Source organism: Denticeps clupeoides, chromosome 3 (genome assembly GCF_900700375.1).
Source record: "Denticeps clupeoides chromosome 3, fDenClu1.1, whole genome shotgun sequence".
Taxonomy (NCBI): domain Eukaryota; kingdom Metazoa; phylum Chordata; class Actinopteri; order Clupeiformes; family Denticipitidae; genus Denticeps; species Denticeps clupeoides.
Window position 1 is genome coordinate 22414905 of NC_041709.1, and position 27425 is coordinate 22442329.

Consider the following 27425-nt stretch of genomic DNA (forward strand, 5'->3'; position numbering starts at 1 on the left):
AATGATATACAATACCAACATAAAATTGTGAAATAATTTGAAATTCAGCTTGTTAATGAGAAATATATTGCATTTTGCTATATAAATGTAATTATTGTGGTCAAATGTTATTTTATGGTCATTTTTTTTTACCCAACATTACACATTATTTCAGAGGCAGAGGCTGAAATTTCATTTCAGCAGTTTTTATTCTAGAACATCATTTTTTTCAGTGCCAGCCTTTTATTTCAAAATGGCGTTAGCAAAATTAGATTAGTAAACATACATTTTTTAAAATCCCAATAACACACCCACTAGGATAATCAAAACTCTGTATAATCCTGTAGGCTGTAAATCTTGGTCCGAGCGAGGGCACGTTTGTCCACTGTCAGGTGATTCATTTTAAATACTGTGAAAGAGAGGCGAAAATCAATGCTGAAGAGCTGAAATGGAGGCAAGCCTCTGGTGATTACTTCCTAAACCCACACATTTCTTTCCCCTAGCGCTCACAATGCACGCAAAGAAAGCCAGGCTTTTAAAAACCTAAACATTGTAAGGTGTATGTATGTGTGTACTCATTTAAATGCACATGGCACTATGCTGTGGGCAGAGTTAGTTCCTGCTGCAAGTTGACTCTTCACCAAGCAGAGGAACCCAACAGACTAGTCCAAGCTCCTGTGGTTCTTTTTATTATTTCCTTTTATCTGACATATAAACCAGTAATGTTTGGTTCGTGTAATGTGCCCTGTGTGAAGGGTTATCGAAATGTATCTGGGCAAGGTGGAATTGAGGTGCTGTAACCCCAGTAGTGGGGTGAGATTCTCTTTCATCCCGATGGGACCCCCTTCTCTTAGTGTTTCCTTTACTACAAAGGGCTCACAGGGTCATGGGTGTATTGAAATGGTGCAGTAAAGTTGGAGTCGAGAAACACATGCTGACTGTGTCATTTATTTAAATGCACCATACGGCAGAACAGTCAGAATTCTGTTGATCCGGGTCGGGTCCAACTTTTTAGGCCCGCGTACCGCTCTAATATAGACTCTACATAGCCTGCATTGTAAGTCAAGTAGAATAAGAACATTAACCTACACCTGCTGTTTATTTTTTTGCACTTGGACACAGGCAGGGGGTCTTCAGGGAAAAAAGGTTGGGAACCACTGATCTAAACAACTCAAAACTCATCTGTAAATGATCCCTCACTATTTGATCTGCTAAAATAAGCAGAAGTTCATGCCAGTCTGCCATCCTCCATGACTTTTGGACTAGCACATTTCTGCTAGCCATAAAAGCAGTCTGGTGAGCAGATACCTAGGAAAGCTACTACAGTCCCTGACAAAAGTCTTGTCACTTGTGTACAAATCTAGATTCTTTTTACAAGAAATGGCTCATTTTATTCCCAACTGCTTTTGTAATAATGTTTCAGTGCAAAACGAAACTGTCAAAAAGTATTCTAATATTCAAAGCTTGGTAAAGCCCATTGAGTCCATTTTTGCAAAGACATAAGTGTTGTCGCCTTGTCGTATGAGCTCTGCCTGTAACTAATAATGGATCAATGAGGTCTCCGGTGTGTATAAAAAGAAGCCCAGTACACTAGACCTTCACATCAACTGCAGCTAGATCTCTGCAAACATGCCTAACATTCACCCTGAGACTAAAGTGTTGATTATCAAGAGGCTGAAGACCAGATCCACTGCTGATGTGGCAGACACCTTCAATGTGTCTCAGCGTCAAGTACAGAGGATCAAAAAAAGATTTGAAGAGACTGGAGACGTTTTTGACAAGCCCAGGTCAGGCAGACCCTGCAAGACAACTGCTTGAGAAGTAGTTTGTTGGCTCCAAAATCCAAGGCCAGCCCATTTTCCACCGCAGCAGAGCTCCACAAGACCTGTTCACCTGAAGTCCCTGTGTCAACCAGAACAGTTTGTCGAATTCTGTCTCAAAATGGACTCCGTGGTCGAATCAGTGTCCAGAAGCCAGCACTAAACAGAAGACAATTGAAAAACCGTGTGGCATTTGCCAAGGCCCACAGCCTGCTAAAAGGATGGACGCTGGAAAAGTGGCAGAAGGTGGATTTTTCAGATTAATCTTCTGGTGAATTACACCACAGTCACCGTAAATATTGCAGGAGACCAACTGGAACCCGCATGGATCCGAGATTCACCCAGAAAACAGTGAAGTTTGGTGGTGGGGTAGGATGGAAGAGGAAGCATGGAAGATGAAACCAAAGAATATTGATGAACTCTGGGAGGCATGCAAGGCATCTTTGCTATTCCTGATGACTTCATCAATAAATTGTATGAATCCTTGCCAAACCGCATGGATGCAGTCCTTCAAGCTCATGGAAGTCATACAAGATATTAAATTGAGATCTCACAGCACCACTACTTAATTTGCTGACATATTTTTGCAGTAAATTTGTTACATTTCTGTATAGGCGACAAAACTTTTGTCTTGCCAAAATTTGACCTTTCTGTCTTGATTAAATGATAAATCTTCAGTCAAACTAATTAATTTCAATGCATTTAACATAATTTGGTAGGGTTTTAGCTTTTCATATGAACTATTTCTAACACCAAATGATTAATTAAAAGTCAGGTTAATAGCAGCTGTTTCTACAAAATAGATAAGCGTCAAGAGTTTTGTCAGGAACTGTAGATGAAAAATGACAGGTGTGCAGGTCTTCTGAAGTCAGTATGAAATAAGAAGGCCATCTGGAAAAATGGCATTTTGAAATGAAAGGCTGTTTCTGGAAATAGGATGTTTTGGAGTTAAAAACTGCTGAAATGAAATAAGAGGCCTCTGAAATAATCAGGTTTTTGGGGTAAAAATAAGGAATAATATTTCATAATAATAAGTCATAATTATTAAGTTCAATTATTTCAATTATTCAACAATTTTATGTTGCTATTATATATCATTCTCATATATATTCATATATATATTTTTTTATTTAATGATTCTGCATTTATTTGTTTAATTTTGAACACTTTGGAGTCCCATACAACCCTTTGAAACTATTTTGGCTAATCAAGTGCCACCGTTATGAACTAGTATACAGAGGAGGCGATTTTATGGCTAAAATGAATCCACTGCTCATCCTCTATCAACACTTGTCCAATCGAGGATATTAATAACGCCTGGCAGTGGATGGGAGATAAGTATTCACAGCACTTTTACCACATTTTGTGTGTGTGTATATATATTTTTATATATATCAATTTTGTGTGTATTAGATAGTGTGCAATGCAACAGTGTGTTATGCTTTGCTCTCGTGTAATATTTTATATTACGGTAGAGTCAGCAGAGGCAGCTCTGCCCTGCATTCGCCTCACTCTCAGGGCCGATGTTTATTCCGGCTTCCTGTACCTTGTAACTTCACGCCAAACATCACACACTTCTGTATGTTAGCAGCAGTGAGCACTCAGGACATGGTGCTCACCGTGCCGCGTCCTCTTAAACACACACAATTACACACTAGACATACACACAACAAACATGACCCGATCTCAGAGAGACCTCCGCCACGACCCCATTCTTCAACTCGACAGCTAACTTCAGCGGTCGCTTGTTTTTTTTTTTGCGAGGGGAGAGAAGGATTGAGGGGAATATGGGAAGATGCACAGATCGGTAAAGAAACAGACATACACACTCACTGGAACCAAGCCGTCCAGCCAATATGACAAATGTGGAACATTTTTCTTGTGTTTAACAAATGCGATTCTGAAAAGAAAAGAAAGAAAGACTATAGACGAAAAATAAAAAAGTATTTCTTTTAAAACGAAAAATCTTCCTTGCGCAATGCAAGCTTGAAAATAAAATGACACTTCATTACCGAAGTGTGTTTAATTCCTCTTAATTGCACAGCATGTGTCCCATTGTGTACCGCTTGCCAATTGCTAATTGGCTTGTTCCTGTGCTGCTTAAATGATCATGAGCCATCCCTCTGCTCCAGACCCGATAAGCGTCTTGAGAAGAGAGGATTTGAGCTAATCTCTCATTAACCAACAGTGAAGATCGATATCTCAGCCATGTTGGCAGGATTACGCTACAGTGGGACAGCGGGAGACAATGCAAGGTTAAAATGGTGCCGTCAGAGGCCGAGCCCATTTGTTTCAAAGCTGCTAATGGTCAGGAGTTCATTTTCCTAATCTGCTGGACATGTGGAGCAATTTAGAAGCTGATTTTGTCCGCATTACTGTGTCTTATTTTCAAGTTAAGGATGTTGATAGACAGTACCCTGGAAATAAGGGATCAGCATAAGGATCAGCATGCACCGGTCTGCCTGGTGTATAAATCAAACTCTAAATCTTCCCACCTTGAACCACTGCCACACTTTACTCAGTTATCCTTGACTTATACAATTTTATGCCATAGTGATTACTAATATGTACCGATTCTTCATCTCATGCTTCCCAATACCAATAATGGACTGACGTCTCAATAACCCTTCCAGATGAATCCAGATAAAAGCTCAGATTTAAGTGACTTGCTTGGGGACACAATTGTCACAGAGACTCCATTAGCTATGTCTAGGTTGGGCATTTCAAAATAGCCCTTGCTCACCATATGATAGTGATATTGGTACAACTCATCTCAAGTCAATTTCAATTGGGACACAGGAACAGGATTCACATCCAGGTTTACATTCCATACTATCGACCCCCTCTGAGCACAGACAAAGCCATGCCAGAGTCCAGAATGTTGGAAGAAATTTTTTTCCAAAATACTTTTGTTTTCCACAAACCTTTCCAGTTTTTTCTCAATCCAGGCTAATTGAACAGTTTTAGTCATCATTGGTTTTTCAAAATATCTAAAACCAAAAAAATACTGAAACAAATGGCCTGATGAGGTCATCCAAAAATGAAGTCACAGCTGGCGGTGAAGAGGTTAACGCCTCCCGCAGAAAGATGGAAGGAGAATCGGAGAGGCGGGAGACTAGCAGCCGAGGGAGAGGGCAGGCAGTGAAACGCTTTCGTCTTGCGTTTCACATAAACACAGGCCCGGCCCCCATCGCTCCGTGCCTCTCTCCAGCCAGCCCACTCATATGTTTCTATTTAAGGTCTGCAGCGGAGTCTCATGTGATTGGCGTCCACAGCCCCCCCTCCCCTGCTCTTGGTGGGAGGGGAATCCCTCGCAGAGCCCACTGTTTATCTTCCAGAGGAAACTTTTCGACTCCTCCACTCCCGAGTCATATCCCCGACCCGTTTGCAGCTCTCCCTTTTTCCTCTCCCTCTCTGTTTTTTTTTTTTTTTATTTTTATTTCCCCCGCTCATTCTGTTTTCAAATGGAGGCCCGTAAAGACAAACCCTTGCAGCAAACGCCAACCTGAAGGACATTTGTATTTTTTCCCCTCCTTTTTCCTTCTAACTGCAAATGCCACACTTCCCCTCGCGGTGGGCCGGGGGGGTCGTCGATCTATATGGAGTTACAATGCATCAAGCCCAACTTGCATTGTGACTGGTTGTGGAGTGCAGAGGTGGCCTATGGCGGCGGACAGGGCGCGTGGCGGGGGACGCTCACGGGGGACTGTGGCGGGCAGCTGGCTGACGGCGTGTTTTTTCCCATCGTCCTCCTCTGCAGGGCTTGACGGCTGCGAACCGATGGTGCTGGAACAGTACGTGGTGGTGGCCAACTACGAGCGGCAGGAGAACTCTGAGATCAGCCTGCAGGCCGGCGAAGTGGTGGACGTGATCGAGAAGAGTGAGAGTGGTGAGTTACCTGGATCCTTCAGCATAGAGAAACCATTTCCATGTCCCGGTTCTACCGAATGTCCTTTTTTCCTCCATCCTTTGTCCACAAGAACCCCTCCATTTCTTTCTTTCTCTTGCCTTCCTTACCCTCTTTTGCTTCCTAAAGTCTCCACACTGGCTGCTGGCTCCACCTGGAGGTCCTTTCTGGCCAGGAGTCCAGCCAGTCCAGCCCTCCCGGAGCTGCCGGCTCGGGGCCAGACCGTTGTCTCTTGCGTTAAGAATGTGTGTTAATTACCTACAGCTTCTCCACGGGCAACATGGTGCTGATGGGGGTTATGGCGTTTTGGCTGCTTTACCGCTGAGCTCTACGAAGAAACTTGTAAGATGAGACAGAGAGGGGGAGCGAAAGCGATTACTAGACCAGAAACAAAATAATGAGAACTGACTGCAAGTGGCTTTTTTTTTTTTTAAAAACTTCCTGAGTATTTTTAGCGTCGTTGCTGCATGTTCAATCAACACTCCTGTGGATCTACGAAGATGTTCTCAATGGGTATAGCAAGTGCTGACAAAGCGTTCCTGCAGCCTGTCGCTCCTCTGTCTTCTTGCTAAAGCCTCGCTGAATGAGCTGTTGAAGCTGCATGATAAATCTGCGCACCGGTCCAGATGGTCCAGTCTCTTGCTCAGCCTCCCTCCTACTGTAAGTGTTTTTCCCATCAGGCGCTTTGCCTGTCATTCTAATACGTTTCTTATTATTGTCTTCCTCTACTGAAAGACAATGCCTAGCAATTGGGAAATTACTTTTATTGTTTCTTTCATTTTATTTCATGAGTTATAAGTTTTTTTTTTTTTTTTATGCACATTCTTGTGCAGAATTTTGCGGAGTGCATTACTCATATGAAGAGCTCTGGCTTTTGAAAATGCATTTTAAAATGCATTTGTTACCTCGCAACTGCACTGTAGAATTTGCAATATGTAATTTTTTAGCCAACGTCTCCAAACATTAGGTTATTGTTGGGCTCTTCTGTTTGCGAGATGTATACTAAACTGGAGCAGTGATGACATTGTCACTGGCACCATTTGGCCTTGCCTCTCTAATTGCCCCAGACCTCCTGCTCATTTTCTTTTGTTTATTGCCCCATCTCACTTTTCTCCCTCTCCCTTCATGGCCGCTGACAGAGTGATGAATCCAGAATCCAAATTACTCGAGCTCTTTCGTGTTTCTAGAGACCTTTATCAAAACTTCAATGGTTCCAATGTTGTGAAAGAAATTTGATTCTCAGATACTAATTGATACAAAGATTTTGCATCGATTTCGATATCAATTAGCACTGGTATGAATACGTAAATTCCAAAATTCCAGTTTTGCATCTGTGGACAAGCCCGTTTGCAAGAGAAGTGCATCAAAGTTGTCGCCATCTAATCCAGCAGCAGGACAAATTTAGCAAAGCATCTGACACAACACCACTGTGCATTATACGCTCCGATTATACGTTTCGGGAGGGGAGTAAAGTTGTTGTTCAAGCGTAATATGAAATTGAGGAGAGCTTTATTTAGCTTGGCTCAAAAACAATATTCATTTATTCGTTTATCTGTTTATTTTAGGAATCAGGGAGCTTTTTGCTTAAGTTATACAACAGGGACGGTTTCCAGCACTCCTGAAGGTTTATTATGCTGAACACTTTCTTATTATTCACTCATCTTAATGAGCTTCTCATGAAGAGGCTTTTGATGATGAACAAATCAGTCAAAAAAGGTAAACAGATTTATCAAACATACTTCGCTTTCCCATAATACAACAAATACTAAATATGTTTATATGGATTCCCAATGCAAATAAGTGCGTCCCAATTTGCATAGTTTATGTAAGAAAAGGGTTATTGCATTTTTCATGCATATCAAAGAAAAGATTGTCCTGAAAGTTCTGCATTTCACTGCAGAAGTGGACTGTGTCCCCCTGAGAAGTTGTTTGGCCCCAAACTACATAAAGTAGAAGCTCCAGCTGTTTCTCTCTAAGTTTACACAAATGCCGTTGACTGCTGGGCTGGAGGAATGAACTCACTCACTTTCCTTCCCTCAAATTCCTTCTTTCTCTCTCTCTTTGGCTTTTTAACATTTGTGTTTATTTCGAATGAACTTTTTTTTTTATTTCCAAATGTTATTGATTACCAAGATAGTTTTCCCTCTTTATATATTTTCTTGAGAACACATAAATCTATCAAGAATTGTACAGTGTTGTGATGAGACTAGGCTTTTTGCTGCTAAGATATCTCTTGAATCCACCCCCCATATACCAGTGTGACCCATCCTTACTGTACAACCCTTTAATGTTAGAAGATGTGTTATAAGTTGTTGAACATGTAAAGACAACGATAAAAAAGAGAGAACAGATGATTCCAGGTCTTCATCATAGGTCCATAGGCGAGTGTCCTCTGTTGCAGAATTCCTTCAAGTCGTCCACCCTTCTTCATAGTTGCAGTGTTTTGTGCAGTCATTCCAAATAACACACTATCCAAGTCTTAAAGGTACCGTCACAGAGAACAAAGGCAGTATCAGTGGTTTCTGATCTTTTTTTTTTTTCCATCATTTCGGAGATTTAGCTTTTCATCTTGCTTCCCCCACCCTGTCTCAGAGATTCATTTGTTCAGACTAATGCATTGAGCAGGAGAGCTATAATACAGTGTGTTGTGGAACCCACAAGCTCACATGACAAACCCATTTTTTGACCGATAAGCCACAGAGACAGATGGAGAACCCATCTCGCTGGGTAATGCTGACCAAACCATTTAGTGACCCTTGGTCAAGAGTTTTTTTCCCTACATAATGAAGCAACGCAGTTAACAGTTCACAGGTTTAGAGCCCATTTAGACAGAACACTTGAAGATCTGAGGAGGCTTCAGTGTCTCGACTCTTCACTTTGAAAGCTTTGAGATGAGACAGAGGTCAAACAAATGACTTCACTGAGGTTATTCAGTTTGTTTTAATGCTTGCCTTGCTTTAGAAGAAAGTCAGTAATGTGGTAGGGAGAATGAATATTCTCTCTCTCTGAGTCTAATTCAACCCCAGTATGATTACCCTAATAACACTGCAAAAGTGACAGCACATGACAGATTTTATCGTAAGTAGTAGCTGAAGATATAGACTTAAAATGTTAAGTTATCCTCTGATCTTTATGTTTTAGAGGTGTTGCTAATAGATGTCCAATGTGTTTCTGGTTTGACCTCTCATGGCTAAATTCATGACCATGGCTGCCTCTGAGGGTTACAGCAGCAGTAGCCCATGGAGTGTTCTGTTTAGTCAGTGCCGCCATACTGTGCTTGTGCTCTTTGAAATGGTCTACACTTAAGAAAAACAAGGAGATGTGTAACCGTATCCTCCATTTCAATATGAACACAGAGTTGCTCGATGATAATGCATGGAATGCAACGCCGACCTGTTGTCCTAAATCATGCGTGGGCCGTTGGATCAACAAAAAGGCACAACTTTTTTCTCCTCCGGATCTCTCTTTTTGTAACTTGAGATGGGTCGTTTGATGTGTCTGATTTGGAAGTGGTGCAACTGTAACTGCACAAGATGCTTACTATTTACGTTACATGTTCTCATATGATTTCAGTCGAGCAGATTACTTTTTATCTCCAAACATGTGCTGATGGCTTGAGACGATGCTTCAGACACACGCATTGGATGGGGTGTGACTAGTTTTTCATGCAGTACATTTCAGTGAATGCTTGCTATATAAAACTGAACATGGCTACACCCTCTGCAGATTAGTTAAGACCTCTTGGCTTTTGGAAGGGAGGAATGAAAAAAAAAAACGGATAGAAAAGCAAACCAATCTGATGTCAAGTGCCTCCAAAGTGCATTGCCAGCACTAACCAGAACTAGAGAAATGTCGGCCGTGGCAGTTTCACTCCACAACCTAAATAAAGAAACTGAAAGCAAGGCCTTTTTTTTTATTCTGGAGTGATGGAGAATATGTGCGGAATATATTTCTGCTTTGAAGTTCTAGCCAAACATCTGTGCTCTCTCTCCCTCTCTCTCCCTCTCTCTTTCTTTCTTCGTTGCCTTCTCTGTGTTGATTTGTGCAAAAGTCCTCACTGCTTTGCACTTGGTATTGGGTGTGTGTGATACAGTAAACATTGTCATCGTTTTGACCCTGTCTTTCGTAAGCACTTGCACTGTACCAGCCCTCCTCGTGGGCCTTTTACTACAAGTGCCACAGGTGTTTCCTTGGTTTTTTTTTTTTTTTTTTTTTGCAAAGTTTGTTTAATTTGGTCAGGATGTTGAGTAAATGTCATGGAAAAAAAGGTTGAATTGGAGGTGACAAGAGAAAAAAAAAACATACACAGAGGTCTGCACCTGGTAAGTCATGTACAATGTGTATGTGTGTTTTTTTTTTTATATATGACAATGTGTGTGTGTTATATTATATTCGAGAGAGAGAGATTATATATATATATATATAATCTCTCTCTCTCTCGAATATTATATAATCTCAAAATTGATCCCTGGCAGGAAATGACTACTCGTGTTGTTTTTTTTTTTTTGTGAATTTCTTTTCATTCCTCACACCTTCTGTTTTTCGTACTGAGAGGATCAAGAGGTCTCAGTCAGTACCAGCATAAGGCGACTAAAACCTGCTAAAAGAACATGGCCGCCGCTGCTCATGTGTGCACTTCCAACCAGCCCGGCAAATATGGTCCCGATTAGCCAGCCTCTTTTGGGATTTTTATTTATTTATTTATTTAAAACAGCTGCCCACCCTGCCTTGCTGCTTGCAGTCAATGACACTTGTTGTTCTACTGCCATACAAACTGCCACGCTGGAAAGAAATGTCTTTTTTTTTTTTTTTTTTGGAGTGCTTGAGGTTTTTTCACTCTTCCCTCATGTTTTCTCTTCCATCTGGCTCAACACTGAGGCGAAGCTGTTCTTCCTACGTTCCCTGTTGGTTTTTCCCTTTCGTGTGGGATGGCTATAAACTCTGCCGTCCACAGCAGTTTGTTCTTTCCACTGCGTGTCTCGTCTGCACTGCAACGTCTAACCTGGACGGCGCAGGACCTGGACAGTCCCTTTGCAGACTCATGAATGGGGGGGTGGGGGGAGCTGAGTCAAAGCTTCTCACAAGCAGAGACTCTGTGTGTGTGTGTGTGTGTGTGTGTGTGTGTTGTCCGTTTGTATGAATGCATTCCGCCGCTTCTTTGAATCAACACTGGCTAGTCTCCTGGTCCAGCCGCAGCCGGAGTCTTTTAAACAGAAGTGAAGACCGGGTTCTGCAGGATCTTTGCATTCGGACTCAGACCCACACAGGCAGCAGCCTCTGACTCTCACTCAGCTCAGATATGCCAACTCGTGTTTGAGCTTGTACCCAGTCTACACAACCTGCTTTTTTCTTGTGTGAAAACACTGGCTTATTAGCCCAACCTCCAAGCTAATTTATAACCCCAAACGCATCCTACATACAACAATGGTGGATAACACATTGGTAGATGTGCTGCAGTAATGCACGTTCTTTAGAAATCAAAAAGAGAGAAAAGCGTTCTTGTGTGGATGTGGCCGGAGACTCGTAGGGAACTTCACAAATTCACTTTAGAGAATGCAAAACAATTGTAAAGACGCTCACTCACAAATCGTCACAAAAAGTTTTTTGTTTCTCTGTTCCATCAGCACATCTGCCTTATGTGCAATATGGCTAAAGCAATGAGAAGATTTACAAAATAATTTAATGAAATATAGGGGGTGGGACTATGACACTTGCCAGTATAGGCAAAACCAGCCCTAACATGGTGGTTTGAAGTTTGATTTCTGCAGCCATTCCAAGATCTGAACCCTATCTGAAGACATTGCCGAGTGTGTGGCTGTTCCTGAGGGGTATAGGGAGGTAATCTATCTCTCTCTTGCACAGACACACTCAGAGGCGCTGAGACTGTCCCGTTAAGAAAAAAGAAGACCATAATAGCAGCCAGTTGGGTTGTGATCTATGTCTATGAAAGAGACATCTCAGCTGGACAAATCCATCCTTCCTCTTCATAACCTGTATGACTTCGAAAGAGGGCAGTTCCATATTCGAACATTAACTCAAAGTCGGCTGCAGCCTTCTCCTCTCTGTAGCTCATGCCGAAGACAGACTGATATGTGTGGGGCTTTAAAACACTTTAAAGTCAAAGTTTAATCTCAAAGATTGTGTCATGGTGAAGAATGTACAGAAGCAGACCCGCAGCCAGGGACCAGGGACCACTGCCCCACGGCTTTGCATTTTGTTTCAATTCGACCCTCTGTGCTGAGGAACTGCTGTTAAACACTGATTCATTCATCCGGATGGGCAGGATCCTCTACCCAGCACATGCACAAACGACTCAGTCAGGCCCTCAGTCATCGTGGCAAGTCTTTCATTGTTGTCCCCTGGGTCCAGGAGGGGCCTTTTGGCGCACCTTGAAAAAAGCATTTGATTCATTTGGGGTGGTGTGCATGTGTGTGGGTGTGTTTATTTGCCAGACCTATTTCACGGCCCTCATGTTCACACACGCCGTTTCTCTGTTGCTGACCCTGACCCTGTGTGACAGTCCTTCAACAGATTGCAGCAGAGTCCCACAGCACCGTCAGGAAAGGTCCTGGGACTAAAGACATCCATGTTGCAACGTTGTGTGCACAATTCTTTTTTTTTTTTTTTTCCCCTCTCACCCCTCCTGGTTTTTTTTTCCGTCCTTGTTGCTCAGAGGCATACTTTCCATGTTGGAGTAGTTTCCGTGCATTGCAGCCTTGCAGTGCATTAAAAGAGACCGGAATGATTGGTGTGGGACAGGGTCCAGAGCGCTCGGCAATCCAAATGTGAGTGAAGAAGAGGAAAAGATTAGGTGGCTTCAATGCTGGACATAACTGGAGAAGAAAAAGATGCAGACTTGAATGGTGAAGGGGTTTTCTTCTCCCTGTATTTTTTTATTTTACTTTTATTCCACCTCTCTTCCTGCTCCATCATGTTGCTCTTGTCCAGTTAACAGCTGCAGGCCTGGTCTTGTCTTGTGAAAACATGTCGGACACATCCAGCTTTCCTGATCTTTTTTTTTTTTTTTCTTTAAAAATTTTGGGCCCCTGTGTTCCTGAGGAAATGCCTGGAGCGCCTCAGAATTCTCCGTAAAGCCACCATCCGACCAAAAGCTCTGACCACCTCGTTTCAAAAAGCTCACAGAGCAAAACTCCTGACTTGGCTCACAGTGGATATGGAGTCCTTTAACATTCTTGTCAGCAATTTTCTTTGCTCTTTTTTTGGAAAAATCCTTTCACTTCATTTCTCTGTCTGTTTGAGTTTGAGGTTCAAGGTAGTTGTTTGACAGAAAGGTGTTCGGTCAGAAAGAGGAAAACAGAAGTACAAATATGTCTCAGTGTGTTATATCACACGACCCACTACATTTGCATACTGACAATAATAAATGCCCAGGGTTAACATCTGATTGGGAACCTGTCCTCGGCATGTTAAGATGGGTGTACATGGATTCCAGCTCTTGATGAACTCAACTCAAACTGCGGCTCATCCAGGCCATCCAGACAGTACTCAGTGGGATTTTTGAGTATTGCTGTTGGAAATTGTATACACATGTAACGTATAAAAAAAACCACATATAACAAATATAAAACATACTAGAACTTATACACCTGAGCATTTGCTGCATCTTGAATTGGTTTACAAGAGTGTGTATATGTGTGTTTTGTGGACAGGCTGGTGGTTTGTCAGCACCACTGAGGAGCAGGGATGGGTGCCTGCCACATACCTGGATGCTCAGAATGGAACACGAGATGACTTGGATCTTGGTACTACGCGGGCTGGAGAAGGTACAGACACACACACGCACTCACACGTTGTAAAAAAAACAGAGCCTGGAATTAATTAAGTAGTCAGATTCACACTAAATGCACTGCATTTATTCCTGAAGAAACCCGCTACAACTCTGATTTACTACACCACAACCCAAAGAGCGTTATTTCCAATCGGTGGGATTCCGATTTTTGCATGAAAGGCTGGTTTGAGCCTCGTGTAACAGGAATAGGATTCTAAGGTGGGTGGAAGGTTAGTCAGCGCACAGGTTAAACTGGCGGAGCGGTTCCAACCACGCAATGTCTGCAGGAAACTAACACGCCATCTCCAGCTGCCACAAGGCCATTGCTTTCTCTTTCAGCACACACACACACACACACACACACACACACACACACACACACACACACACACACACAGACACACACACAGAGCCACACTGGGGAGTCTTCATGCACATACATTGTATTTTCCAAAAACACTTAAGGAGACAGACCAACTTTGGTGGCTTCGGCCTCGTGGTTGTTGTGGAAAACAGATGAACACACACACACACACACACACACACACACACACACAAGACTGTATTATAAGCGGTCTGCTGGACTACAACATTATATAACATTATCCTTTGTGGCTTCCCAGCGAAACAGCATTCGACCTGCTGTGTCTTTTATATTTTCACCCTACAGGACCTTTCCCTGTGCTGCCAGTAAGATGGGTTACATTGCGGGCGTCATATTAATATCATATTATCCAGGCAGATGGAAGGTGCTTCACTACACTTGCCTGTCTCGGCCATGGTTAATAATTCACAGCGAGATGGATGTTAGCACTGTTAAACTTTAGCAATGCTAACATTGTTAGCATTGTTAGCAAAGGCCATTTTTGTTCATGTCTTTCTTTATATAACTAAAAACAGGTTCTGTCTCCCTGTAGCAACATAGGTGGTGGTACCAGTGGTGCAAAAAATGACAACATATCGTTTAACCCTCTTTTTAACAAGCTCAGGTCTTCACGTCAAATTTAATCCCGTCACCGAGCCTTCCTTTCATCTAGTGTGTCCTTCATGTCACTAATAACTGCAGTTTTTTTTTCCTTCGTGTTGAGTTTGTGTCTGCTTCCTATCTCCACCCCATGGTTCTTGTTTTTTTTTCTCTATCCTTACCCTGATCTCTCCTCCCACTGATCCGCTCATCAGTCACTAAGAGACGCAAGGCTCACCTGAAGAGGCTGGACCGGAGGTGGACCCTAGGGGGAATAGTCAACCGACAGCAGAGTCGAGGTGAAATTTCCATAAATGCTCACACACGAAAGCTCCCGAGCCTTCCCTCCAGATTCCTCTCTTCTAACACACCGCCATCACGCCATAACCCATAAAGACGCAGCATTGCACAGTCAGTGTTGCAGAGAGCAAGATGACTGTAATATGAGTTTTTTTTTTTTTTAACCAAATACAGACAGATAGACACATTGACACATTGAGTATTGAGGAGGGCGAACACCCACTCTCCAGCATGGTAAACACAAATAACTGACATCTGCAACGCTCAGCCAAGCCAAGCGAACTGACTCCCCGAACAGATTGGGTGGCCTTGTTGACTACTCTTCTCACAGTAAATCTTTATTACCCTTCCTGGCCTCTTTCCAGTCTATGCGTGTGTGTTTTAATCAGTTTTCTTTTCCCTGCTTATATGTTTGTTCTCGTGTTGCATAACACAATAATTAGGGATCATAAAGAGGCATTAGCTACTCGAGGCATTTATTTCATACAGTGCAGTAACAGCCTTTAGCCGAAGCTACTGGAGAGTGACTGTTGAGGGCTTGGCCGGCGCTGCTTGAGTTAAGAGATGATATAATGAAAAGCCAGCCAGGCCTGAAGACTCCCAGAGGTCCGCATTGAAATGCTTTTCATCTTGTTAGAACACTTTGCTTACTGTTGTTGGAAATGTATGATTTCTAAATTGAATTATGGGTACTTTGTGATCTACTGATGAATGAATCAGTTGCTGAACCACTGAATAAACAATATCCTTTAGTATAGCCTTAACAGAGACATATAATATCCCAAAGTGCCATTTTCTGGGGATTGTGGTATATCTGTTTTATTTCTGGGGATGTGTGCATCAAGGAATCAGGAGAATCTCTCATACACCCTCTTTGGTTTAGGATCTTAGTATAACTCTTATGTTTTGTCACATACAGTATAGGTCAAGTCGGACATGGTTTGGAATAGGACTAGCCTCGGGTTTTATTAAAAAAAAAGAAGGTATGATGCATACTTAAATGTTGAAAGGGTTTCTTTTTAATGTATGTACAGGTGAGCTCTCTATTTCTCCCACCCACTTTGTCCTCAAACAGATTCCTTCACGGCCACTTCATTATTCATTATTAGATTTGGTGTTAGCTTGGACAGTGGACAGGCTGGTTATGGTCATGCATACAGTGTGCAAAGCAACATCAGATTCTCACATATATTCCGTTGCTCTCACACATCTCTCATTTCATGTACATGTTGGTGTGCCACCTACTGCTATCACTGCCCAATTTACCTGCGTCAATTTCTGAATCAGAAGCTTGATTACTAAAAACGACCCTGAACACTGAGCATTCATTCTTTTATCTTTATTTCTGCTCCAACAATGCTCCAGGAGAGCCTTATAGTCTGACTACTGCTCCTCACAACCCCACAACATCACATACAGCATCACATTTGGGTTTTAAAAACCTACAGGCCACCTAGAACATGGCCTGGGTCATAGTAGCCTAGTGGGTAACACACTCACTTATGAACCAGAAGACCCAGGTTCAAATCCCACTCACTACCAATGTGTCCCTGAGCAAGACACTTAACCCTGAGAGTCTCCAGGGGGACTGTCCCTGTAACTACTGATTGTAAGTCGCTCTGGATAAGGATGTCTGATAAATGCTGTAAATGTTGCGAATGCCTTATTTAGGGAAGAACAATGAGCAGTGGTGGCCTGTGAGCGATATATAAGTGTGTCAAATAAAAGTAAGCAACTTTTTGAGTGAGGAGCCTTAAGGAAGCCAGTAATGATATGTAATCCAGTGTTCCAGCCGCAGTTTTTACAGCCGAGGCTTCTGCAGTCCGGAACACGCTCTCTCTATTGGCAGCATGGGTAGCAGAGTAACTAATGCCTTCTGGACACTTCAGTCTTTTTCCACCATTGAAAGGGGATGCTGACTGTTGGAAAAGGCATTTTTGAAAAATTGCAGGGAGTGCCATAGAACTTGAACCAGTATGTACCTGGTGATATTTCTGTATTTACTGGCTTGAACCTAGAGGGGAAGGGCAGGTGCTGTTTTCACAGGCCTGCTAGACCCAGCTGCTTCCTGGTGCTCCTGTGTGGTATGTGGTCATGACATGGTTGCAGTTCCCAGGGACGTTGGGAAAGAGAACCCTGTTGCTCTGATGTCTCACAACATCAAGGCTCGCAACTCTTACATACAGCACATGCTTACGTTTTTCCCCACCCTCCTTTGGCAACCTTTGTTCTCTCTCTCTCCCCCAAGAGCGGAGATCTGAGATCAATTTTCTTTCAGCCACCCCTCCCCCCATTTTTAAATCAATTTACTGCACCACAGTGTGACCTTACTTTAAACTTCCTGCTTGGCCCAGCTGACTGGGCCCAGATGCAAATTCTCTCTTTTCCTCACCCTCTCCCCTACTACTGCCATAAGAAAGGCCTCCAGACATTCCTTACAGGCCCAGATTGTTGACCTCTGTCAGTGGGGAATGATAGTCTACTTGGCTAATACACACTGGGTGGGGTCGGGGTTTTCTGTTAGTTAAGGGATTGTCATTAATGCACTTGGTGGCGGGTTCCAAGAAATGTCTATCATCATGTGCAAGGATTAGGTCGTTTCTGGTCTGATCACTCCTGTCAATCATTCTGCTTTGTGGTAGCAAGGTAACAGCAACCAGCCAGCTGTGGTGAGGCAGGGATCGATATGCAACTCTCTCACTTTCAAAGCCCCAATCTATCTGGGAGTCTTCTGTGACATCTGCTTAATGTTTACTGGGGGATGAAGGCTGTAATGATCATGTCCAGCCACAAGATGGAGTGAGTGCTTTAGTACATTTGCTTGGATAGCGGTCCGCATTGCAGATATATTTAATTCTAGTCAAGGGTATGTTTTCTGTGACAAAGAACTTAGGAATGCTGACCCCCAAACTCATAGGACTCATATTTTTTGTTATATAAAATGGTTTTGTTTTTGCACATGAAATTCTTCAGCCCTAAGCATTAGGCACATTAATACTGCAAATAAGTACATACTAACTATTTCTCTCACAACCGTACAGAGGAGAAGTACATCACAGTGCAGCCATACGCCAGTCAAGGGAAGGACGAGATTGGGTTTGATAAAGGAGTCACCGTGGAGGTCATCCAAAAGAACCTAGAGGGCTGGTGGTATATCAGGTGTGAATAAATGTCCTCTTCTTGCACCAAAAACTCCATTTCCTTCTTTGTTCCCTTTTTTTCTTGCTTGGTTGTTGAAACTGATATTTATTCTGTCAGAGCAATTTGGCCCTTTTTCTCTCTACCTCTCCCACCCTTCCTCAGCAAAAGAAGTCTGCGTATTTGTAATGTCCATGCGAGCCAGAATAGGCTCGTGCTGATAAGTCACATGCTGTTGGGTTGGGACATCCACTCTTTCTATCTCCAATCAGACTTTTAAACAAATAATAGTAGATTCTGCCCTAGAAGCCTCTTCTTATTAAGGAACTACTTAAGAGCAAGATATGTGGATTTTGGCTTTCTGACCAAAGCCTAAAGTTTTTTTTTTGTGCATGTTTTGCGGAAAGGTATTTGGGCAAAGAGGGCTGGGCCCCTGCTTCATACCTGAAGAAGATGAAAGAGGACTTCTCCCCGAGGAAGAAGACACTCACAGGCCCGGTAGAAATCATCGGTAACATAATGGAGATCAGCAACCTGCTCAACAAGAAGTCAGTGAGTGAGAAGGACGTACAGACTGATGGAAGTGACGGCACACCAGAGCGCCACATCTCCAAGAGTGAGATCAGCCTGCCCATGCCCTGTTCTCCTGAAGCCGGCGCTGTCCCAGCATTCCATCCCAGCCCGGGCCCAAGCACAGGCAGCTCTGCCCCGGTCGCAGCAGCCGCTGCCACTAGCGTCCCAGAAGAGGCAAAGTGTAGGACTGAGCCTGGCTCCCCTGCTGTTGCACGCGTCGCCCCACATAGAGTGGAGATTGGTAAGTTCTGCTTAGCAATTTTTTTGGTTGGTAAGGTAAGCAAGCATTTAAATGTGAATGGTTCAAACTGACCCCTTAACTTTTAGAATAGGCTGTGTTGGTTTAAAAACTTCTTTGCTTCACTTCTTGTTTGTGTTGACAAATGCTTTGGACAAAAGTGTGTTCGTACATTCTCTTACTAGGCTTTGACAAAAGTTACCACCGACTATCCCAAGTTGACAGTCCCTGCATAGCTGGTAAACATGTTTTTTTTTTATTTCAGGTTCTCCGAACCTTAGGCAGAAACCCCCTCCAAGAAGAGAAACAAGTCTGGTAATTTACAGTCATTCATGAGCCATTTAAGAGGCCATAAAAAAAATCATATCTGAATCCCATAAATTCAATGCACATTTTTGGTTGGTGAGTTAAGTTGTTTTCTTACAGGGATTTCAGTTGCCCAAGCCACCAGAGCCTCCTACTGTGGAAGCAGAGTACTACACCATTGCAGAGTTCCAGTCCTGTATTTCTGATGGCATCAGCTTCCGTGGAGGACAAAAGGCTGATGTATGTGTTATTCAATTACTGGATGTTGTACTTGTATGCTTAACCTGTATGCTTATACCATTATGTATTTTTTTCCATTCACAACACCCATATAGTTCCACCTTAAACACCAAAAACTGGTTTACTTTGCTGGTGATTTGATGTGTAGTGGTAGCTGAGGATGTGTGTTGTTGCTTTGACTGCAGGTAATAGAGAAGAACTCTGGAGGATGGTGGTATGTGCAGATCGGTGAACAGGAAGGTTGGGCTCCTTGCTCTTACATAGACAAACGAAAGAAGCCCAACCTCAGCCGGAGGACCAGCACTCTGACCCGTCCCAAAGTCCCACCTCCAGCTCCGCCCATCAAGAAGCAGGAGTACAATGAAGACTCGCCTTCTCCCATGAACTCTGCTTCCAAAGCACCCGAATCCCCAAGCAGGCCTGTGTACGAAGAGCCCGAATATGATGTTCCAGCCATTGGCTTTGACCCCGAGTCTGACACAGACTCCCTTAAGGGTGAATGCTCTGTAGAGTTAAGGACCAATGTATCTTCCCTTCAGAAGTACCCTTCGCCTCTTAGAAAAGGCTCACCTGTGGTCTCCATAAAACCCCCCCCCTTTAAAGTTGGCGAATCCCTAGAGGACATCTGCAGAGATGAGTGCATCTATGAGAATGATTGCTTTCGGCCACCCTCTGATGAATTCGCCTCAGCTAAAGACTCCAGTGGTATTGACTCAGACACTCCCAAGACTCATTCCTCATCCACTATTGGGCGCAAAACCCACAGCTCTTCTTCCTGTGGAGGAGGGAAGCCACTGAGGAAGGTTCCCCCAGACCTAAGCAGCAGCCAGTCCTTGAGCCGAGCCGAGGAGACCAGTCCCAGGTCCTCCTCCGATGAATCAGGCCGAGGCTTGCGCTGGCAGCAGGCCCCTAAAAGAGATGGGTGCGAGAGCCGCGTCACCCAGAGCCCCCTAGCAAAGCCCAAGCCTGTGGTGCGGCCCAAACCACAGGTAGCCAAGCCAGAAGCACACAGCACTGAGCGAATGGACATCAGCACACTCAGACGACAGCTCCGGCCCACAGGCACACTACGGCACAGCAGTCTGAGAGGAGCTCGTGGTGCGGGGGACGATTCAGAGACGGCGTCAGTGGTGTCGTCAGAGGACTCGGCGTCCTCCCGTAGCACCTCTGACCTGTCCAGCATTTACTCAAAGGGCAGTCGTGGCGGAGACTCGGACCTGGAGTCCTCCTTTTATCGTACCACGGACGCCTATGAGCGTGCCCAGGATTCTGAAATCAGCTTTCCCGCTGGAGTGGAGGTGGAAGTTCTGGAACGACAGGACAGCGGCTGGTGGTACATACGCTGGGGCCATGAAGAAGGATGGGCACCCACTTATTTCCTGGAGCCGCTACGGCACGTCTGCGAGGCTAGTGTGCCTTTATCTGAGACGGACGGTCCTCTTGCAGAGCTGGGTGGTGGCGGCAGCAACCACAGTTCCAAGTCTAACAGCCTGGAGAAGAACGAGCAGCGGGTTCAGGCCCTGAACAACCTCAACCAACGCAGGAACATGCCGGCTATCCCGTGTAAGCCTCCAGGGGGCTTTTCCAAATTGACCACCTCTGGAGGGCTTCTAAATGGGTCAGGAAATGGGGGGAGTGTTCGACTAAGAAACGGCGTTCGACAGGCAGCCGTAAGGCCTCAGTCTGTGTTCGTATCTCCACCACAGCCAGTGAAGGACACCAACGTCTACAACACGGGCTCCCTGCGGCGTAACGAATCGATGGGGGCCGCCGATCACCTCCGTTCCAACACCGGCATTCGTCGCAACTCCTCCTTTAACACCACGCGGCCTCAGGCAATGACGGACGTGCGAGTGAGAGCGGTCACTACCAGCACCGTTACAACAGCCGCCGGAGCCCCCATCGGAGCCGCCACGGTCCAGCGGAATGGCATCCCGGTTTCGACGGTCAGGCCTAAGCCTATTGAGAAGTCTCAGCTCATCCATAACAATTTGCGCGAGGTCTATGTTTCCATAGCCGACTACCGGGGGGACGAGGAAACAATGGGCTTCCCTGAGGGCACAAGTCTGGAGGTGCTGGAGAAGAACCCCAATGGGTGGTGGTACTGCCAGGTTGTGGACAGCCTTCAAAGCCGTAAGGGTTGGGTGCCTTCAAACTACCTGGAGCGAAAGAAATAACTACTGCACAAGTGTGAAATTGATATGCTTGTGACAATTTGTTTTTTAATCTTTATTCAAAGACACTTTTAGTGCCGGTTAACTAAAATGTTCCAACACAAAGCAGGTGAATACAGTGTACGGTGTATTCCGGAAGGAGAACATCAACTACAGCAGGAGGATGTTAGCACAGTACATGTTTTTTTTATATATATATACATATATATATATACCAAATGGGTGCCTTCGTTCATCAACAGTAGAATGTTCACAGGAACCAATCAGAAGAATCGAAGATCAGATCCAAAATTGTGCCATCGGCTTAGGAGCAATTAAATCATGAAAATTGTGTTCGCAAAGAATTTTTTAAACAAATTCCACATTCGCAATATTTGTAAAAAAAATTAATAATAATAAAAACAGACCACAGAATGTTATCAGTGCTCAAAAGGCAGATACATATCTCCTGGTAACTCCATAACAGCTGATGAGTGCAGATGGAGAATGGAAGGGATTTTTTTTTTTTTTTTCCTTCTCTTAAAATGTCTTTCATTGTTATGTCTGTTTGTGTTTCCTGTCTTCCTTAGAGATGTATTTCTGCTTTCTTGTGACATCCTCACTAAACCTTCAGCCTGGAATGAAAACTGGCTCGCCAGCTATGACCTCTACATGAACGGAACATAGTGCGGTGGCTTAAGTACTTGATCAATTGGCTAATACAAACGTACAAATTTTCTTCCCCTCACTCTCTGAGCTGTGCCTCTACTGGCTCGGCTCCTTACTTAGGTTAGTTATATTGTTTGAAGGAATTAAAAGTAACATACTGCTGTGGTGTAACTCTCAAGTACCAATACAAAGAATCTTTACATAATTTTTTTTCTTTTTCTCAAAAAACTGCCCAACACTTGTGCAGGTAAACACCCAGAACATTAGAACACGATCATCTTTTCTCTGTTTTCATAAAACAAAACGAAAGACTCTGTATATATTTGCTGCTTTTTAGTGTACCCTAGTTTCTGTGCTCGCAGTGAGGTAGGAAAACCATTACTGGAAACAACAAATGCTACGTGATCGTCAGTACGTCCCAGGGAAGCCCAAAATGTGATTGCGCCAAAGAGGGATACCATTGCATTTGCTATTTTGTATAGCTTTAGTATTTATTATGTGGGTACTGGAAATACAGTGTATTCATCGGATTACCCGAACGAGGTTTGCAAAACTGAAAAAGGAAGAAAAAAAAAATATTTAATTGTTCTATCTGGAAGCACTTGATGTTCTGACCCAAAGAAAAGCACATCTATATGCAGGGGTTTATTTCAACATTACAATATTGCTGGGCAGTATTGAGTTAAAAGTTGAAGTTACACAGTAGGCAGTGGAGCATTACATTTACGTTTATTAAAAAAATGCCTTTGAAATTCAAAAAATGTAAGATAGTCTATTCATGTATTTTAAATGAATGTTAAGTTAAAACCAGGATTTCCCCTCTAAAGTCACAATCAATTTGATCAAATGGCTGATGTTCAAGACTGCTGAAATATTTTTCTAATGAATAGTCTGAACTCCTTTTTTGGGTAAGACACTAACTTTTATTTGATGTTTTCTGCTGGACAGTATTATGGTATTAGATGATGTTAAGTACCTGCTAGATTGCAGTAATATTCTATTTAGCAGACAGTAGTTTTTTGTTGTTGTTGTGTGTCCACACAGGCACAGTAATGATGGATGAAGTTCATCGTTTGTATTTTTGATGCACATTCCAACATGCATTCATTTAAAGGTGCCTCGTGTTACAATGAAAATATTTTTTGGAATATTGGTGATTTTGTGCCACCCTTACGAAAAATTTTTTTTGGCACATCTAGTGAAATATGTGCGACCGCACATGAAAAGCAGGTTTGACCTTTTAAAAGACCTTTAAATTTCCCCCGAGGCTGTATGCTGTGTCTTTTGCAGTCATGAACTCTTCCTCCATTGTTACTGAACCTCAGATAATGCCTGATTTCCTTTACTTTCTTTTGCTTTGCCTTTTTAATAACGTAGAGATTAATCACAACACTAACTGTGGTTCAGTAGGCCAAAATGTTCACATGCACCTTTACAGAACTAACCACTGAATGCAGTCTTCAGAAGAGGCGTGAACCTTCACTGCCTCGATTATCGATGGATCACAATGTGTCCCATCAATTTTTCTACATTACTTCACATTATGATTTCAAATACAGTGAGATGAGAGTCGAGGCCTCATTCACACAGGCGTCTCAACCAGGAGCTTTTCTGGCGTTGTCGGCATCAGGTGAGCGCGGACTGAACACAGACCGTTATTCCTGCTCACTGGAGCAAATCAAAGCGTCCACACGCCGTTCAGTACCAGAGTTCGATTGGCTGTGCGTTTGGATTAGGGCAAATTTTCTTGCCGTCAATTTCTACTGAAATGTTAAACAGCGCCGAGTGAACCAATCAAACGCAGCATATGGCATTCAGAGGGTGTTAATTTCAAGCATCCATGTGGATCGTTTTAATGCCGTCGGCAGAAAAGCAACGTCATTATGGTATATCGATAATCGATTATGTTCTGCACTGCATCGATTTAGGAGATTCATTTCTACACACTTAGTATTCAGTGGTTAAGACCAACGGGCACGTGGATTTTTTGCATCGTACATCCCTCATCCCTTTGACGAAGGCATTATGGAGCTGTGTTGACTCACTCCAGCACTATTATTGGAAATTGCTTTTGTTCACTGAATTAAGTTTAGACTGCTTTGTGTGTGTCTCAAAATTACAATGAAAGTGTTGTCACGCAAAGCCTTTTATATTATTTACATGTGTATCTGCTCGATTGTAATAGTTCTGTTTGTTGTCTGTTCAGCTTTTAATCTTTTTTCGATGCAGAAATATTGTAATTTAGCCTTTTTGTTTTTACAATTTATCCCATTGTACTTTGACATGGTTCAAATGTAATAATGAGGAAAAGTGCAATAGAAACCAGACATCTCACCAAAAATGTGGATTTCAGTTCAAAGTCAAATATATTTTATTCCATATTCACTTGTGTAACATGACCATGAAATTGTCCCTGAGTTGTTAGCCCTCGAGGTAATCATAATGAAAAATGATGGACAGCTACAGTCGATATAAACGTGTCTTGCTCACTTGTGAGCTTTTATTTTTACGGTTCGACTGGCTCTTGCTGTAAATAGCCACTCTCAGTGGCTTTCATCGATTTTAAATTTGGCCTGCCGTTCATTGTCACTGACTAAGAGATACGGACGTATATGCAAACCAAACACCTCAACCTCATGTTCGATTCATCACTGGCACGTAACCGAAGACTAATATAGTGGCATTCAAATGTGGTAGAATAGGCTCAGTTGGTCGATGAGGAAACTGCATCTCTACTGTCCCAGATGACGCGGACAGAAAGCCACTTTCAAACAAATGCAAAAACAATTGGAGAAAAAGTTGCATGACAGTTGGCAGAATTGACTTTGGTGTTGGACCCCGAGTTCTCTGAGAAGGATCCCCAGTGAAACACAATCCGTTATTCTGCTGCAGTAGGTGTGTAAATGGCCGCTGTTGGTGTTGGAGACTGTACGTTTGATAGCGTGCTAGTGTATCTATGTATGTAGTGTGTGTGTGTGTGTATGTGAGGTGGAGCAGTCAAGGGCTCTGAAGGTCGGAAATGACGCGAGATTCATTGAAAGATTCACGGATTTAGTGTTTTGTTTTTTTTTCTCTCTCCAAAACGTGCTTCATGGAGGCCGGATTATTTAAAATGATTTTTCATTTATTTAAATCTGCGCCGTAGAAGCGATCCACGCTACGTTCACGGCCCCCACGAGCACAGAGACGGAAGTTGGGGGCAGCAAGTGCATCATTCATGCTGTCAAACGATCCCTCCTCCGTTTCCAACGGCAGCCCCCCGACAGGGAGGGTGACTGCTCCCCACCACCATTACTAATGAATCTGTCGAGCGTGAAGGGACACTGTGAAATGGCATTATGAAAACAGCATTTTAATTGGCGTCGCCATAAAACCGCGTGCGTGCAAAGATTGATGGCCTTGTCCTTGGCATTACGTGACAAGCGGGTGTGGCATTAATCAAACGCACATCTTAGTTACTGTTAATGTTTCCCGAAAGCATGGCGCGTTGTATTATACTTTCTGTTATAATTTCTTGTAAGAGAGTGAGCCGTATGTGTGTGCAGGAATGAGGGAGGGAGATTGCAGGTTGTTCGGTTTAATTTTGCTCCGATTGGCTTTAATCTACTAGGTTTATTGTGTTTTGAGGAAGTAACAGAAGGATCCAGTAGTTTTAGGAAATCCGAGTTGCGGTCACAAAGAGAGCTGCTTGTAAGTTCATCAAATGCAGTATTTTTTTTCTGGAAGATTGGCTGAAATGTATATCTTAATGGCCTTTCTAGTAGTCTGATCAAAGTCTCGTCAAATCTTCATTTTGAAATTGCTACTAAAACAAGGAAATAGTGATTGGACTGATCCAGCCCGGTTTACATATGGACCTAATTCCAAAACCAAAGTCAAGTTCTTGGTGGGTTCTTGGGTGGCATCAAAGGATCTCCTGTGGCAGTAACCAATCTCAAAAGTGTTAACACCAGCACCACATCAAACCACAAAAAAAAAGACCTGTAGATGGGCCAACATTGGTGCTATGTCTTTTGTGATGATTCGTTTTAATTATTGTTATATTTTTATTATCTTGATGTCTATTGAATGATTTACTGAGTCACTGCTTTAAAGAGATCTACCGCATTAACCAAATGAAGTGTGCTTGTGTTCTGAAGTCAAGGGAAGCCACGTTGTCGTAAATAATCCAGTTAAACCGTAAATTGTGGACGCTGAATGGATTGGGATTGTGAAGAATCACACTTCTTCTTAGATTGCATGTAGCTCCCTTGAAAGCAGCAGACTGCCATTTCTTCAAAGCTCATTAAAATAAAAGCAGAAAAATGTTGGGGTTGTTTTCTTTCTTTTCTCTCTTTTTGTATCCTGCTCATGTTTACATTGTATCTTGCATTGCCCTAAAGAAAAGCACTATAAAATGTCAAATCGTTGTTGTCCATTCTTTGCCAAGTGATTTCTATGGATTAATATGCCACAAGCGTGTGTCCTAAAATGCAGAACCATGTGTGCATTCATGTTTTGCACTTTACACATTTCATATCGATGCATTTGTCTTCATTCAGTAATAGCAAGAAGCCCGTGTGGGTTTAATGGGTGAATAACAGATGGGGTGTGTTAGGACAGGATGATAAAAACTAATGTCTGGAGCCACAAATAATGATGAATGGACATGGAAGAACAAATTTGTTCTAAAACCGCAGCAGTTCTATTCTGATAACCTTGTTGAGAAAGCGGCTGTACGGTTTTAGAAACCCATCTGTGAGTTGTCCCAGTTGTAACCTCCCAAAATTCCAGCTAGGTATAGAGCAAATCATTTACACACATCTGATAAGTGAACCAAGCGGTCAGTGAACCAAATTGCTTGGAACACCACAGGGTTGTGCGGTGAACTATTAGAATTGAATTCTGTACTTCATTCCATGCAAGAATCTCTCTCTCTCTCATATATATATATATATATATCACACACACATACACACACACACTTCATCCCATTTACCCATGTTCACCGGTGTGTGTGTGTGTGTGTGTGTGTGTATATGTGATCATGCCTAGCACATTTTCTTTTATTCTTCATAGTAAATATGCAAATCGAAGACAAGACTGAAAACTCTTTTTGACCAAGATTAGTTACATTAACATGTTGAAAAAAATAATGCTGAAACAAGATGTCTCTTAATAGAATGAGAAAAATGTCCAAAATGTCAGAGTTTACCTGTGTGCAGGTTGTCATCTCCCTGGTCTCATAAATGAGTGAAGTTGAATTGGTTATCCAAGGTCTATAAAATGTATATGCTATAAAACAAGAAAATAATTTTAGTAATAACTGATTTTTTGTTGTGTATGCTGGTGCCATTGAGCAGACATGAA

At 42.9% G+C, this 27425-nt stretch overlaps 1 protein-coding gene across 4 annotated transcripts in view; it reads left to right on the forward strand.

Annotated features, from left to right (window-relative positions):
* Positions 1-26484, forward strand: part of sh3pxd2aa (SH3 and PX domains 2Aa) — a 70177-nt gene extending 43693 nt beyond the window's left edge. For 3 of the 4 annotated variants that reach the window (XM_028971499.1, XM_028971500.1, XM_028971502.1), the window contains 8 exons: positions 5560-5688; positions 13377-13490; positions 14675-14758; positions 17801-17918; positions 18305-18711; positions 18974-19023; positions 19135-19254; positions 19440-26484. In XM_028971499.1, coding sequence (XP_028827332.1) covers positions 5560-5688; positions 13377-13490; positions 14675-14758; positions 17801-17918; positions 18305-18711; positions 18974-19023; positions 19135-19254; positions 19440-21431 — 3014 coding nt within the window. In that variant the 3' untranslated portion in view covers positions 21432-26484. The remainder of the gene's footprint in view (positions 1-5559; positions 5689-13376; positions 13491-14674; positions 14759-17800; positions 17919-18304; positions 18712-18973; positions 19024-19134; positions 19255-19439) is intronic. The other variant, XM_028971501.1, reaches the window with a different exon arrangement.
* The last annotated feature ends 941 nt before the right edge of the window (positions 26485-27425 follow it).